We start from the raw sequence: 15,796 nt of genomic DNA on the forward strand, positions 1-15,796 counted from the left end.
AGCATTTAAATATGTTTGCAGTTGCCAGATGAATCAGCAATGAAACACAATGTGATTTTGGAGTTGGGGAAACCCTGGTGGGTTAGGTAGATGGAGTAACAGAATCACTATATATGAATAACACAGCTTTCTAAGGGCTTCACCCAGAATGACATTTAATCACACTTTATGGAAAATGGTAACATTAATATCATTTACTAGGATGCAGCCCCAGGAAGAGAAGTATAAGTATCTTGGGGTGTTCTTCATGAGAAAGGATTAAGGTGATCATGAGATTGACTAATAAATCAGTGCAATAGAGTAGTGTTGTGCACATTAAATTGGCCTTGGTGGTGAAAAGGATTCTAAGGGCTATAAGATACCTTTTCCACTTTACACATTAGATTACACCTATGGTCACAAGGTCTGGATTAGTGACCAAAAGAATGATATTGTGAGTTCAGTTGGCCAAATCATGTTTCCTGTCATACAGTTTCAATGCTCACTCCCTGTGGTAGTTAGGGTTTGTAATCAGTATGGTGTACAAGGCAGATCTCATTGGAAGATGAGCCAGAGGTAGACCAAGGACTCACTCTAAGGATTACATATCTATACAATAGTCGGGAGGTGTTGGGGGATTCCCAAGAAGTTGCTGAGGATAGTGTGGCCTGTTCTGTTCAGCTGTTAGTTACCTCCATGACACTTTATAGACAAGCAAAGTTAAAGTCAAGTTTTTGCAGCATCATAGAGAGTCAGTATGTATCCCGGTAGTAAAAGGTACAAAACAGAAACCAGCCCTTGTTAGAATACCAGTCTATGTCATGGAGCAATGTTATACACATCCACCATCACTAATACTGGGACTATTTTAGAGTTCACAACTAAGCCAGTATGCATATTTTTAGGATATGACCAAATAACTGTACAACACAAGAACAAAATAAAACAAACTGTAACTGGGCTGTGAATCAACTATAGGAACATGGAGTAATGAGGGAGCCATTCCAGCTATTGGTCATTGTCTCCCACTCTTATTTAAATTATTTATTTAAACAAAATGTATCAGACAGACAGAAAAAATCCTTTTTTGAACACTCTACAGTACTAGCTTACCTTGTGAATTCCAAAACATTTAATAGTTCATATCGCTCCTCTTGGTCAAGCTGTAGAAATAAAGCATACATAGAGATACAGAAATAAAACACACTTAAAGAATATCATAATTTGTTTAAAAATCTATATATACATACGCATGTGGTATTCCACATACAGAGAAAGGAAAAGCTGACAGTTTTTTCACTGTTCTGTATTTCAGTTTGCCCATACATTTTATAAGGGCCAGACACAGTGTTTGTCATTATACAGTTCTGTGAAGAAGTATTTACTCTCAGCCAGCCAAAATTAGCCCAGGGGCACAGTGACAACAAATTCAAGGGTCCCAGAAGAATATCTAAAGAACCACAGTCCTTGCCGTCCTAAGCTAAGGTCAGCGTTTATGACTCCACAATAACAAAGAGACAGAATATAAATGGGATTCATGGGAGCGGATCAATGTGGAAACCTCTGCTATTCAAGGGTAATGTCTTGCATAGCATTTGCAAAGAAACACCTGGATGATTCCCAAACTTTCTGGAATAGCATTCTATGGAAAGAATACCCAATAAAGAACCCTTTGGACACTACAGATATCACAATGTCTGGCATAAAGCTAATACAGCCATTGGTAGTGCATAGGAGATACTTTAACCTGCAGACAGATCTCAAGTGATAGGCCTTAGCCTGAAAGTCTCGTTGAGGAAAATATCCTTGAGTTTGTGATAATGATTTAATAACATTTTCTCTGTGTTTTGAGAAACTGCAAAAATTCATGACATTCTGCTAACAGAGATGAGAATAATGGGAGTGATAGGGAGAGTGGCTGCCTTTTGTAAAAGAAGACAGTTCTTTTTCAGCTGATATGGACACTTGCAAGAAGCACTCGGATCAGTTGCTGCTTGGTGAAAAAAATTGACACTTTTACAAAGAGCTTTGTCTCTGACAATAAATTTGTTTCTCTTTATTTTTCAATCGAGTATATATAATTTTTAACTAAGGAACTTGGTCATTTGGTTTTATGATTTTTTTGTATTGCTTTATATTTGCTGATTTTGGTTTTGATTTAAATAAACATCTTTTTTTAATGTGAAAGCTTGAAAGCCAGTGTCTTTGTCTGTCTACACTTTATAAAATGGCAAATATTACTATATAGTAAACTCCTGTTTAGTTAAGTTAGATTGTTCATCCCTTGTTTAACTGAAGTCCATTAAGGGCATGAGAGGTCACTCTTGTGAAGCCCTCTGTTGGTGATTAACTGAGTCCCTCTGTGAAGGCCACTGTTGAACTTAGAGAGTGAAAGTAAAGACAATCCCAGTCAGTAAAGCAGCCTATAATTGACACCACTAGGTTTGAAATAATATAAAGTAAGATAATAAAAGGCATTTAAAATGCCTTCATGCATATTATTATGAGGACTTGGAGTTAGGAAAGCCTAAATCAGTTGGCTAGGCATCAGTCTGATGGACTGTAAGACAGCTGAAGAAAATACTAATATTTGAAGAGTTTTAAAGGAAGTATTTGCTGCACTTCCATTGGTAGAAAAGCTACATTGTGTCAGTCTAGCAAAGCAAATTTCAACTGCTCATGTACAGCTCAGAAGTTTGCTCAGCTATAGAAAAAACCCTGATAGTTATCAAATGTTAACAGTAATAAAACTGGTTTAGAACTGCTTAAGAAAGTCCTGAGAATCAAATAAAAAATATTCTTTATTTTAACAACTAGGCAGAAAGCAGAGAGGGCAAGTAGGTTAAACTATTTTGAGTGAAAGTGATGTGTGTCCAAATGTATGGACTTTAAAGGAGATTAATGATATTATTCTGAATATCTGAACTACCCATAAAGGCTATAGATACTTGTAGTTTCTTTTTTTTAAGCTTGTCTTATATGCCAAAAGGTTACAAATACAGATGAGGCCACTGCTGAACAACTGAGAAAAAGCTCAGCATACTATAGTCACTTTCCAGAGCATAATGCTTCTGCAAAGTTTTTAGTCTATTGTTCACTTTGAATAAATCCAGCACAATATGGGAACTGACAAGATTATTCATTATCTCATTAGCTGTCATAAAGGAGTTAAAATGGTAATTTCCTTTTTAATTTCAGTAACTAGGTCAAAAGATTTACTATAGCACCTTTAAGTTCTGAATCTTGTTAGGTGAAAACCCCTCTGAGCTGGGAAAACAGGATGCTGAAGTGTTAATAAGTAACAGAAAATGTGAAGAAATACATTCTCTGCTTACAAGGCAGTTCACACATATGCTAAGCAGCACATCACCCAGTAATTTGTTGCTATTTTCATCCTCCTTGTTGGGAGAAGGTTCTTTTGCTTATTGGGTGATTTTTGCCTCATGATTTTTAACCCTAAAAAATTTATGCCTCTCTCTAGAACTTTTGGTACAGTAGGTTAGTGGTTAGATCTGGTACCTCTTAGCTCTAATTCAAATTCCATCCTAGTCATTGTCTGACTTGAGTAGGCATATTCTTACGATATCTACACTAGTTTTTCTAAAGTCAAGCCTAGTTTAGCTTCCACATGCCAAAAAATTGTGTGTTAGGACAATTGACAACTCTACACGGACACAGTGTGCCTGTGAGTGAGCGTGCCTTTGTGATTAACTAGCTCTTTGTCTAGGATTATTTCCTGTCTTACTTCTAGAATACACCAAGTACAATGACTGAGTGGGTATGGAAAAAAGAACTCAGAAATGGATGGCGGTTTCCACAAGTATCTGTTGGATGGATATGACAGAAAATAATTTTATTCTATGACTCAAAGGAATTGATAGAATTGATCCAGCAGCATCCCTTCAATTAAATAGTAAATCATATACTTAAGGAAACCAGTGGAAATTAAGGGAAGGACATTGAACACTGAAGCCTCGAATCACTGCTTAAAACAAATATTTATCAAAATATGGAAAAATCTAGCAAGTCGTCTAATTAAAGCAGATGCTTTAACAACTTTTAAAATGTATCTGGGAGAGGTATTAGCCAACCAAGCAGGCTTCATGAACTGAATGATCTATTCTGATTGGTGAAACTACCAATGTTCTCAAACTAATCTTTTCCTACATTTTTTAAAAGGGAAACTAGAAATCTTGAAGACTTTACGGAAATATTAAAGAAAAGGCTAGCATCAATCATTATTAAAACATTTTTATATTTATGTGCTGGCAAGTCACACCACACTGGTTCATATATTTTACACCTTCTAATCATTTTTATATTATAAATTGCTTTGTAAATCACCTTGGATAAAGGTGTCTGCAAAATAAATAATAATACTAATAATAAGACCAAGATTTGATGGAACTGAAGTTTTCAAAAAATCCTTTAGAATAACTGACACAGTATTGTCACATAACCAGTTAGGAGCAATAGTCACTTTACTTTCTGAAATTATTTCCACTACAAGGCCCCTAGACCCTGAACCACAAAAAACATGTTTGACAATTAATGAAAGATGCATAAGTAGTTAAATACAAAAATAGCAAAATTCGACGAAACAAGTTAATGCATTCAATAAATCTTAACTTAGTAAACGTTACACAAATAAAATCACTTAACACAATAGTGAAAGAAGGGTGCAAGGTGGTGCAGTAGTTAGTGCTGTGAGTGCGTGAGTGAGTGAGAAAGTTTTATGATGGACTTGTTTCCTGTCCAGAGTTCATTCCTTCTTTTCACTCAGCACAAATAAAATGGATGGAAGGATGGAGTTTACAATAACACATAATATTCATATAAACCACATCCTTTTTACAAAAATAATCTTTTATTATTTAAATTACAATACATTATACTAAGTGGGACTTAGTACCACTCTTTGCAACAGTATTTTCAATTTGTAACTTGCAAAATTCAGCATTTGTGGACTGGCAGCATTATTTCCTCCTGTGCTATGCTGCCTTCTGTACTTCTTGTTCACCTAACACTGTGAGGCCAGACATGCTTCAGCTTCATCATTAAATTTGCTGATGACATCAGAACACCAACAAGACTATAACTTAAAGTGCGAGTTTCTCGTGAAGTTTTCATACAAAACTAGACAGTCTTACCATAATAACGTGCAACATTTATAATTAGATTAACTCTTGATGTTTGGAACAGAGACAAACGACTAACCTATAGGACCAGTGAGGGTCTTGCTTGATCCAACTCCTCACTTAATATCACCCATAAACATTAAAGTCTACTCCTAAAAGCTATTTACAGAAAAAGGGGTTCCAGGGAGCTACATGAAACAGGTTACATACAGGCAAAACAATACTTAAAGGGCCAGGGGCACCTACTTTTGGCGGCAGTAGCTTCTTGCTGATCCCACATGCCTGGGAGGACAAATAAGTGATCTCTAGTTCTCCTTTGACCACTTTCATTGAACCACCTGGAATATGTTTCTAAATCCCGGAAAACTCCTTCACATCGAGACCAAGCCACAGACAGCCGATTTTGCCTCCTGTTTGAGCAGTGGCCTTAACCAGCTCCTTGACCAAAAAAAAAAAAAACCCTACAGTGCACCTCCACACCATTCTGATCTTCACAACAGATACCAATGACAACTTTAACCAGGGCATAAAAGATCTCAAAATGGACAGTAAAAATTAAAGCACAAAGCAGAAAAAATGATTATTATGAACTACTTACAGCTTCAATTATCACAGAGTCCGGAGTTCTTCCAGAGAACACAAAGCCCAGGTTTCTAGCAGCTCTTACTAAAGCCCCTTCATCTGTAAAAAAAAATTGACAAACAATCAATATTTAAACATGTGATCTTCAAGAATGTAACTCCATGTGTGATTCATTTAAAATAAAATAAAGAAAGCAATGAAGGAGACGTTTAACATTTAAAACATTAAATAACTGTGGGTGATTAGTAATGGAGTTATCTATGACAAATCTGGGAAAAATGAACACAGGAAAACAATAATATTCTAGATAGCCTTTGTACATTGAAATATATAATGCAGTACTGCATTATACTCTTAAGCAAACCTGTATGGGACTCCAATTCATCCTCGTTCACACTTACTTATGTCATGTTCATGTCTGACAATGCATGCAATTTCTAAGGAGAGAAAATCAATGGTTCTGTCTGAGGGGAATTGCTGGTTTATATTTTTAGAGCAATAGGTCATGCTTCTACAAAGGAAATTGTTTTACTATAACATATTTATTAGTAAACTGAAAATGAACATTGAGTGACCTGCTGTGAAGTACGAAGTGGTCAGAATGACTGTCAAATATCTCAAAATGAAAGGCCATGGTTCTCTTCAGCAAAAGAGCAGACTTCCCACTTTGGATGTTAATAAACAACACCCCAATGTCAAAGTTAATGTTTAAAGTTAAGAACATCGGGGAATTATTCATGGAACATGGGTGATTCATAAGACTGACCGGCAGATGAGGCCATCATTTTAATGGTTGTGGTCTTGGTAGTTGTCCATGTTGGTAAAGATAGGGAAAGTTTTGGGATAAAACATTTTTGTTTATAATTCAACATATACCTGTATCACCAATATATTAATGACAAACTATGAGAAGTGACAATTTTTCTGTAAAAAGATGTGAATTTCAGTCAGAGGAAACAATTCAGGACATCGTGACTTTCAGCAATGATACCTGCTAGACATCTTTTAATGGTAGGATATCAAAACAGAGGCCACTTAGAGCAAATCCTAAGCAGATATAAAACACCCTGGAGCATGAGCATTTATACTGTGTCTAGCAATCAGATCAGCACCTTTTGAAACTGCAAATTAATTGATAAAACAATACAAAATATGCCCCCTGCCATGTTTCTCCAATTACTCAACAATGCACAGAAAATGCAAAATTAATGACTTAACGATAAATAAATCTTCAATCTCTAAATAAAACGTGTAATAGGTTTTCAAATTATTTAAATAAGAACACACAGAACCATAGACACTTGGAACTAGCTACCAAGTAGCGTGGTAGTCAGTAAGACAGGAACTTTCAAATCTAGACGTGATGTTTTTTTAGAATAATTAAGTGGATAGGACTGGCGATCATTGTTGGCCTGAATGGGCTGTTCTCATCTAGATTGTTCTAATGTTCTTATTCTGTTTTCCAGAATTTTCAATTTTAGTGAATACTTATAGCAAATGTACTTTATGGGACAGCAAATTCAATTCACAATTTTGACCGCCAAATGTAAACATTATAACATGACATTTTCAGACTTATTTAATCCAATTTAATTTTGTAGTGGGTAAGAGCATATCACAGCATCTTCAGGGGCAATGCAGAAACAACCCTGGGACAGGGTGCCAGTCCAATGCAGGGTCCAGACTTATACAGCCACATTCACATTGACATTGGCCAAACTAACAATTGACAGCTAACTGAATATGCATGTGGGAGAACCAAAATACAGAGAGAATAACCACTATGATGTGGAAAGAAGTGCCTCATTCAACTAACTGGCTGATTAGCACTGGGTTTACTTTCTTCCTTTTTGAAATAAGAAATAATAAGATCAAAATTATAATGCATAAAGCATTACATCACACCTGTAATATCATCAAAGAATGTTCCAACTATAGATAAGCTAAAACATTTTAATGTCCTCAAGGGCTGCCATGAGTGAAAAAAAAACAAAAAAAAACATGGATCCTGTGTCCCCTTAACAGTGGGGAAAATGTTACTTTTAAAAGCAACCTAGTTACATTACTCATTACATACAAAAAAGTAACTATATTATATAATTACTTTTTTTGAAATGGAATGCAGCACAAACAATACGTTACTTTTGAAATAATTTTTCTTCTTTTGTGTGAAGAGCTGCACATTTCACTGGCCAGCATTTCTTATTAATCCTAAACCCTTTAATGAGCCTTCATGAAACTGAGTAAAAACACAGCCACGTGTGGTAATTTTCTTGTGTTTTATAAATAAGATTACTCCTTCATGCTCTGTGAAGTAAATAACATCCATCCCCTTTTTTACATCCTCAGCTAAAATGATCCCTAGAAGATCTGAGGTATAAACACTCACAACCATACCACTCATTTACACTGTTTTAATATATCTATAGCAAACAGATAAAAATTAAACTGACACTTTTTAAATAGGTTTCTGTTAGTGGATTACATATAATACACTTTTTCTGCTTTGTTGTGTGATTAAGCCCTGCAAAGGAGCAGTTTAGTAGTACACATACTCTTTGTACACTAGGTGCTGCATAGACATTTTTCTTCAATCAAATAAGTATTGTGTTAAGTTACTCATTACTTAATCCGACTACAAAATGCAGATTCTTTTCAACACATTACTGTGCTTGAGATTGTGCTACTGAGCTTAGCACTGTTTATTCAGTGTAAAGATAGCACAGGCACAGGCTAAGAGAGCACAATGAACATGTGCAGACTACCTAATCCTTAAGAGTATCACAGTGGCCAGTTAACATGGATGCCCACAGAGAAATCTACGTCTGTTGACCAAGTTTCCCAGAAACCAATAACCCGGTTTCTCTAACTGGAATAAGGATTTACATGGCACTGTAGAAACCAGGTATCCGTGAATATCTGAATTATTAAAACACATGTAACTATACTGAATGTTACATGACTGGTGGAATTATCCAAACATAATTGCTACATTTCCCAATGTACAATGGCAAACCATTTTTTTTATATTGCAAACAAAAAAAAAGACAAGACTGAGATTTTCATAATGATATTCAGTGGCCCAGCATGCTACATGTAATGTTTTGCACCCCACAAAATCCAATTCTGGGTCACAGGGTAAATTTAATCCTGTATACATAAACTATAGACAGAAGTTAATAACTATTGACTTACCAAGTTACATTTATTGTCATATGCACATAGTTTAAATTAAATTCTTACTTGCTTGTCTCCTTAGAACAGTTGACAAAAAACAAACAAATAAATAAATAAAATGTTTACACAGCATACAACATATACAGCATACAGTAATCCCTCCTGGATCTCGGGGGTTGCGTTTCCAGAACCCCCCGGCGATAGATGAAAATCCGCGAAGTAGAAACCATATGTTTGTATGATTATTTTTATATATTTTAAGCCCTTATAAACTCTCCCACACTGTTAACATTATTAGAACCCTCTAGACATGAAATAACACCCTTTAGTCAAAAGTTTAAACTGTGCTCCACGACAAGACAGAGATGACAGATCTTTCTCACAATTAAAAGAATGCAAACATATCTTCTCCTCAAAGGAATGCGTGTTAGGAGAAGAGAATGTCAGAGAGAGAGAGAGCGAGCGTGACAGAAAAGCAAACAATCAATGTGTGCTTTTGGGCTTTTAAGTATGCCGAAGCACCGCGATAAAGCGGCATTTTTTAGAAGAGCCTCCGTATCCTCTAGGCAAACAGCCTCTGTGCAAACAGCCCCTCTGCTCACACCCCCTCCGTCAGAAGCAGAGAATGTCAAGAGAGAGTGAGAGAGAGAGAAAAGCAAACAATCAAGCACCGCGCGGGAAGCATATCGTATATCATTGAGGAGTTTTAGTTAATACGTAATACATGCTCTGATTGGGTAGCTTAGCCATCCGCCAATAGCGTCCCTTCTATTAAATCAACTGGGCAAGCAAACTGAGGAAGCATGTTCCATAAATTAAAAGACCCATTGTCCGCAGAAATCCGCGAACGAGCGAAAAATCCGTGATATATATTTAAATATGCTTACATTTAAAATCCGCGATGGAGTGAAGCTGCGAAAGTCGAAGCGCGATATAGCGAGGGATCACTGTATTATACATACATAAATATATACACCAATTATATTAATACATACAGTATATACCTGTATATACAGTATACATTTGCAAGTATTGTACAAATAGACTGTCATATAATATTTGTTCTTATGATTGACTGCTCAACAACCTTATAACTAGTTGATGGACACAACCTCTGAATCTACTGATGTGGGTCCCAATGGTGAGTAAGAAAAGCAGCTGAGCAGGACAGCTGCGGTCTTTAATTATCCTGTTTGCCTTTCAAAGAGAGCAAGTGTTACAGATTCCCTAAACAGGTAGCTCAGTCTCAGTAATATTCCGTGTCACCTTCTCCACCCTTCTGCAGTGCTTTAGGACTTTGAACTGAGCCTGTGCCATAACAGGATGTGATGCTGCCAGTGTTGATGGACTCCACTGTGCCCCTACAGAAGTTCATGAAAACAGATGGGAAATGGCAAGCTGTGTTTAGATGTGTGAGGATGTAGAAGTGCTGGTGAGCCTTTTTGACAAGACATTATGTGCTGTTTCAACTTCAGTTCATTAGTAATAGTTACTCCTAGAAATGTAAAGCTTCTCACTCTTTCAACAGCTTTCCCTCCGATGTAGATGAGTAACTGTAGTCTGCCTACTGCTTCCAGAAGTCTTTGACCAGCTTCCTGTTTTTGCTGATTTTGTCAGATTGTTGCACTGGAACCATAAAGTCAAAATGAAGACCACTTCTCTTTAAGCCATCTTACCATTGTTGATGTTTAGGCCTGTGTTGGAAGTGTCTTTAAAAATGTAATGATGGAGTTGGAGCTGTGTTTGGTCACTTTGTCAGAGGTGAACAAGGATTACAGAAGAGGGCTCAGCACACTATCTTGTGGGGTGCCTGTGTCATGAGTGAGCATGGAGGATGTAATGCTGCCAATCTATACTTGCTGGGGTTTGCCATTTGATTGTTGTCTGTCCCAGCATTATAACTGACTGCTCAGACAACCAAAATAACACAAAACTTGCAACACGTCTCCAATCTCCAGAACAATGAGTTAAACATAATTACAGTGCAATTCGGATCAAAATAAATAGCTCTGAATAGAAAATAAACTAAATAACTGTCTGAATTCAATGCACTCTCTTTTAACAGAGGATTGATTTTCTAGTAAAAAAAAACAACAAAAATTTAACATGGCTAGACCTTTCATTTTTCTTTTCTGAAAGAATTTTAAAAGCAAGTGTTCCAATTTTATAGTACTACAGAGAGTACAAGAGTAAATCGATATATTGTATTGCTATTAAATAAAACACATCACAAAGAAAATGTTGAACTGGGAATACCTGTTCTCTAAAGAGAGCTGACAATAAGCATTCCTTTTTTAGAATTTTACATTACTAAAAGAAAAACACAAGATGATTCTGAAATATCAGTTAGGGCTTAGTAGCCAAGAAGTAAAAAGCCGATTATGGCCTTGGGTTTCATAAAAGACAAAAATTAGCCATTCACTAAAAATTACTCGTACTCACTGCCATAGTTCTGGGACTGACCTGATGAGCTTGGCTTTGAAATTCCAGGAGCAAATCAATATAATATACTACTGTTAAGTACCAAAAACAGAATTTTGTAATGAGAACAGAGATTACGTCAAAATACTTGAAACAATGCAGCGAAAAAGAAAAAAAAAATTTTTAACTATGTGACCTCAAATGGTACTTTAACTCCACTGATTTCTTCCATTTATTAAGAAGGAATTGTACACTTTTAAACGAAATTGCAGATAATAAGTATAGAGAATAAGTAATTGCTCATTGTATAACTAATCAAGCTAGAAGAAGTAATTTTGACATTTGTCCCTGGTTCCAAAACCCTCTGTGTGAAGATGTGCTTTCTGGCATACAGTCTTAAATGTACTTTCTTCTAATTTCCCTTGAGGTCCTTGAGTATGAAATTAGCTATTATATTCATATTGGTGGCAAGCCAATCTCTTCTCAACTAAAACATAGTGACATTTATCACAACTCCACATTTGGAATGTTCCTATTATTGAGGTCTAGGTTTTCTGCTCCTCCTTCTTCTACTTTCAAATCAGGCTAGTCCTTAAAACAAACAGAATCCAAATATTCTCTTATCTTCCTTTCCTCCCCTTTATAACTTTTTCCTGCCAGTTAACTCCAAAATATAAGAAGTAACATCTTTATATACAAGTCTAGCAGTGTGTGCTCACCTCTTCTCCCCCAATCTTGTGGTAAGCTGTACTTGACAATATCCTTGCATCATTTAAAATCACAAATTACCCGCATTTTCAAAATTAAAATTGTACATTGCTTGTACCTCATCCTCTGTAAACTTTATGTTGCACATCTGGCCACTGATACCATCTGTCATTTATGCCCTTGGCACTTTTCTTCATAAATTTTATGATTGTCATTCAGTCTTTGTTTTTACAACTAATATTTCTAATTGCCTGTCCTCTATTTTCTCTGTTAATATTCATTTTTGCCTCATATATTTCTTCTCCTGGACCTCTCTATTCTTTCCTTGCCTTTTAACCAGCAGTGAACATTTTTCCTAGGTACTGTCTCTCTTAACAGATCAGGGATTTTGGGATGGTGTGTGCATTCCTAGATAGTAGAAATTAGGGGTCAGTGATATTACTGCTATTTGATCACAAAATATGTCTATTAAATTGAAACAATTCATGTCTTATGTTTTGCAGACATAGAGTTAAAGAAACAAACATCAAACAGCATGGGTGACACTTTTACCTCTTGTTTTTCTCTATTTATATATATAACTTTAATTTGGTTTAAGGTACAGTATGTAGTCATTTTATACCTCCAGATCATTTCTAAGCACCTACATTTGTTGTTAACAACACTTTCACACACCTCGGGTTTTGTTGGTTGCTAATCACAATGAATAACTGCTTAAAAAAACAAAATAACAATAATATGTGAAATTTTGAGGTTTTTAGCTTAACTATTCATGCTCCTCTATAAAGTATCAACATTTTCCTAAAATGTTCTGGTACAAACCTAAAGTCAATTAACCCATCAATCTCAACACTGTGCAAATTCAATAAAAAAAAACATTAAAGCTCTTTGGGATATTTTTGAATTTGAAACATTCTTTTATAATTACCTGGTAACTCCTGAATTATGTTAACTTTTTTTTTTTTTTAAATCAATAATATGCTTCGTGTCTGCAGCTGAAAAGAATGGCTTCTAGCTTTCACACCCATAATGTTCTTAATTAGAGGGAAGGTCATGAAAATATGAGGATGGTTATTGAAATTATATAATCACATCATGCAGTGATTCATTTTTATGTCAAACTAAAAATACACAGGTTTAACTGCTTTGCAGTTTTTTCCTCCAAATAATAATGAGTATATTTTGACAGTTGGTTTACATTTTCTAAATTTTTGTGGTATTATTTCTGTTGAAGGTAGAGATAAACTGCTTACAAAAGAAACAATATTCTCTGTTTGCTATTTTTAGGTGGACTTAATTGAGTAGTTATATTTCATTACATTATATTTAATGAAGGGCTTTTTACCCTGAGCATCACATAACAGGCATCGGTGTAAGTGTTCTTCAGTGTTGATGCACTCTGAACTTACCAAAATATCTTATGTAAAAAGATAAAAGGTGTTTATTAAATGCAATGCAACTTTGGCCTGCCATGACGAGATGGGCTAAGGCTTGTGGACTTGGACTTTGCCAACAATATCCCCTTGCTTAGAGTCACTCAGCAAGTGCTCAATGGGTACACACAGCAGTGTTGAAGCATGTGTAGTTACTCCAATGTCAGCACTCCCATCTTCATTGGTCAATAGCGCCTCAAGGAAGTGGATCACTTCATCTTTCCTGGTAGCATTATGGCAACAGGAGATGGGTCCAACCAAGGTACCCAATGTCTGATTGGGAAGGCTAAGACTGTTATGCGCCACTTGGGGCTTATCTGGAAATCCAGCAGCATTGCCCTACAAACTAAAATTCACCTTCTGAATTCGACTGTAATTCCTAACATTATCTATGCCTGTGAAACTTTAAAGTTGACATCATGAAACACCTGATTGTATTTCAGCAATGTTGCCTCTGACGGATCCCTTGTATCTCATACCATGACCACGTCAGTAATGAAGAAGAATCTCGTTGAATAGCCAGTCACCCTGTAGTTGATATTGTCACTGAACGTTGGTTTTGGTCTGAGGGCCACATTCTCCACAAGCCCCAAGAACGCCTACCAAAAGTGGCCATGCTATGGACGACAGTGTATGGGAAATGTAACCAAAGGTGACCGAGGCAAACATGGTGGTGCACCTTTCTTGAATACCTTTGTGCAGTCAACTTGGCATGGGAAAATACCAAAGCCGCTTGTGCTGACCAGGTTTGAACCAGGAGGAATTAAGACTAAGTCCAAAATGCAAGGATTTATCAGATTAATGTTTGAAAAATAAAAATTACAGTGGGATTATGTGAAATTTTAATTAGCCTTAGTTAATTAAAGTCTAAATTTTCAATGCTTTACTAAAATAATCACATAAAAAACTTTGAGATTTCAGGTTGCCATTACTGTTTTATACACAAAGCATCATAATAGAATTCTTGCAAAAACTACCAAGTTATGTACATTAAGCAAACACCTTAACAGATTCAAAAACTATGTGGATGAAATAAGGGGACATCTGAGCTTTCATCTATGCAAATGTGGGAAAACAGGGGAAGATCAGAATTTGATTAAAGAACTGCTTAAGTTGCCCTTAATACATTTACAATATTGGTGCACGATTGTTAGTTTAGTTTATGTTTTAGGAGTGTCACGTGCCTCTCCATTATAAAATGCCAGGACTGGCTATGTATTTTTTTTTATATATTTAGAAGCAGATAACATTCTATACAGTTAAATCAAACTTAACAAGGCAAAGTAAAATTCAACCCCTGCCCGAGAGAAAGAGAGGAGAGGCAATAACAAAATGCTACTCTATAAAAGGAACAAGAAAGGAAGAGTAACCTTTTCCCAAAAAAGGAAGCTTAATTTAAAACATTATTGATTAGATCCTGCCATATTTTAAAAAAGGTTTTGAGCAGATCCTCTAAATAAGAATTTGTTTTTTTCCAATTTCAAGGACTACAGAACATTAGTTACCCCCACTGACTTAAAAGTGGTGGGGGGGGATTCTTCCATTTGAGCAAGGTAAGTCTGAGGGCTAGTAGTGTAGTAAAGGCAATTACAGCTTGTTTGTCCTTCTTCACTCTAAACCCATCTGGGAATACACCAAACACAGTTGTTAATAGGTCCAGAGTGATTGTGACACTGAGGCTGTCTGATAGGCAAAATGTCCAAAATGTTGTTAATTTGGTGCATGCCCAGAACATGTGGCCCAGTGAGGGTAGAGCTTGATTGCAACATTCGCTGGTTGAATCTTGTACTGGAAACATTTTTGACAATTTTAATTGAGATAAATGCGCTTGATAAAAGATTTTAAGTTGAGTGATTTAATGCTTTGCACATATAGAGCTAGAGGGTATTCTATGCATGGCTGCCTTCGCTCTTTTTCTGAAATATTAAGTGACAGATCCTTTCCCCAATGGGCTCTGGGGTCTTTTAAAAGAAGGGACTTTTAAGATATTTTAAAAAAATTGTAGATTTGCTATTTGAGTCTTCAAGACTGACCAATATTTCTTCTGAAATAGAACAAGGTAGGAGGTGAGGAAAATTGGGGAGGTTCCGTTTAGCAAAGTCTCAAGCTTGAAAGTAGTGGGAGAATTGTGTTGATGAGAAGTTGAATTTGAAGCGTAAATGTTCGTAAGATGCAGTATTTTCCAGACATTAAATGGTTTATATATTTGAGAGGGTGGAAAATGGTAGTTGTCATGTAGGGGTGCAAAAAATAAAAGCTTCTCTGTCTTAAGTGCTTCTTACATTGGTTCCATATTCTGAGAGAGTGAAGGGCAATTGGAGTATTAGCATACTGATGGAAATTTGAAATAACTGGGGC

The 15,796-nt window shown here is 36.0% G+C and overlaps 1 protein-coding gene across 4 annotated transcripts in view; it reads right to left on the reverse strand.

The window, feature by feature from the left end:
- Window positions 1-15,796, reverse strand: part of atp8a1 (ATPase phospholipid transporting 8A1) — a 346,241-nt gene that overhangs the window by 146,837 nt on the left and 183,608 nt on the right. For all 4 annotated transcript variants that reach the window (XM_039751372.1, XM_039751370.1, XM_039751373.1 and 1 more), the window contains 2 exons: window positions 5,716-5,798; window positions 1,093-1,142 (listed from right to left, as the gene is read on the reverse strand). In XM_039751372.1, the coding sequence (XP_039607306.1) occupies window positions 1,093-1,142; window positions 5,716-5,798 (133 nt within the window). The remainder of the gene's footprint in view (window positions 1-1,092; window positions 1,143-5,715; window positions 5,799-15,796) is intronic.

Source organism: Polypterus senegalus, chromosome 4 (genome assembly GCF_016835505.1).
Source record: "Polypterus senegalus isolate Bchr_013 chromosome 4, ASM1683550v1, whole genome shotgun sequence".
Taxonomy (NCBI): Eukaryota; Metazoa; Chordata; class Cladistia; order Polypteriformes; family Polypteridae; genus Polypterus; species Polypterus senegalus.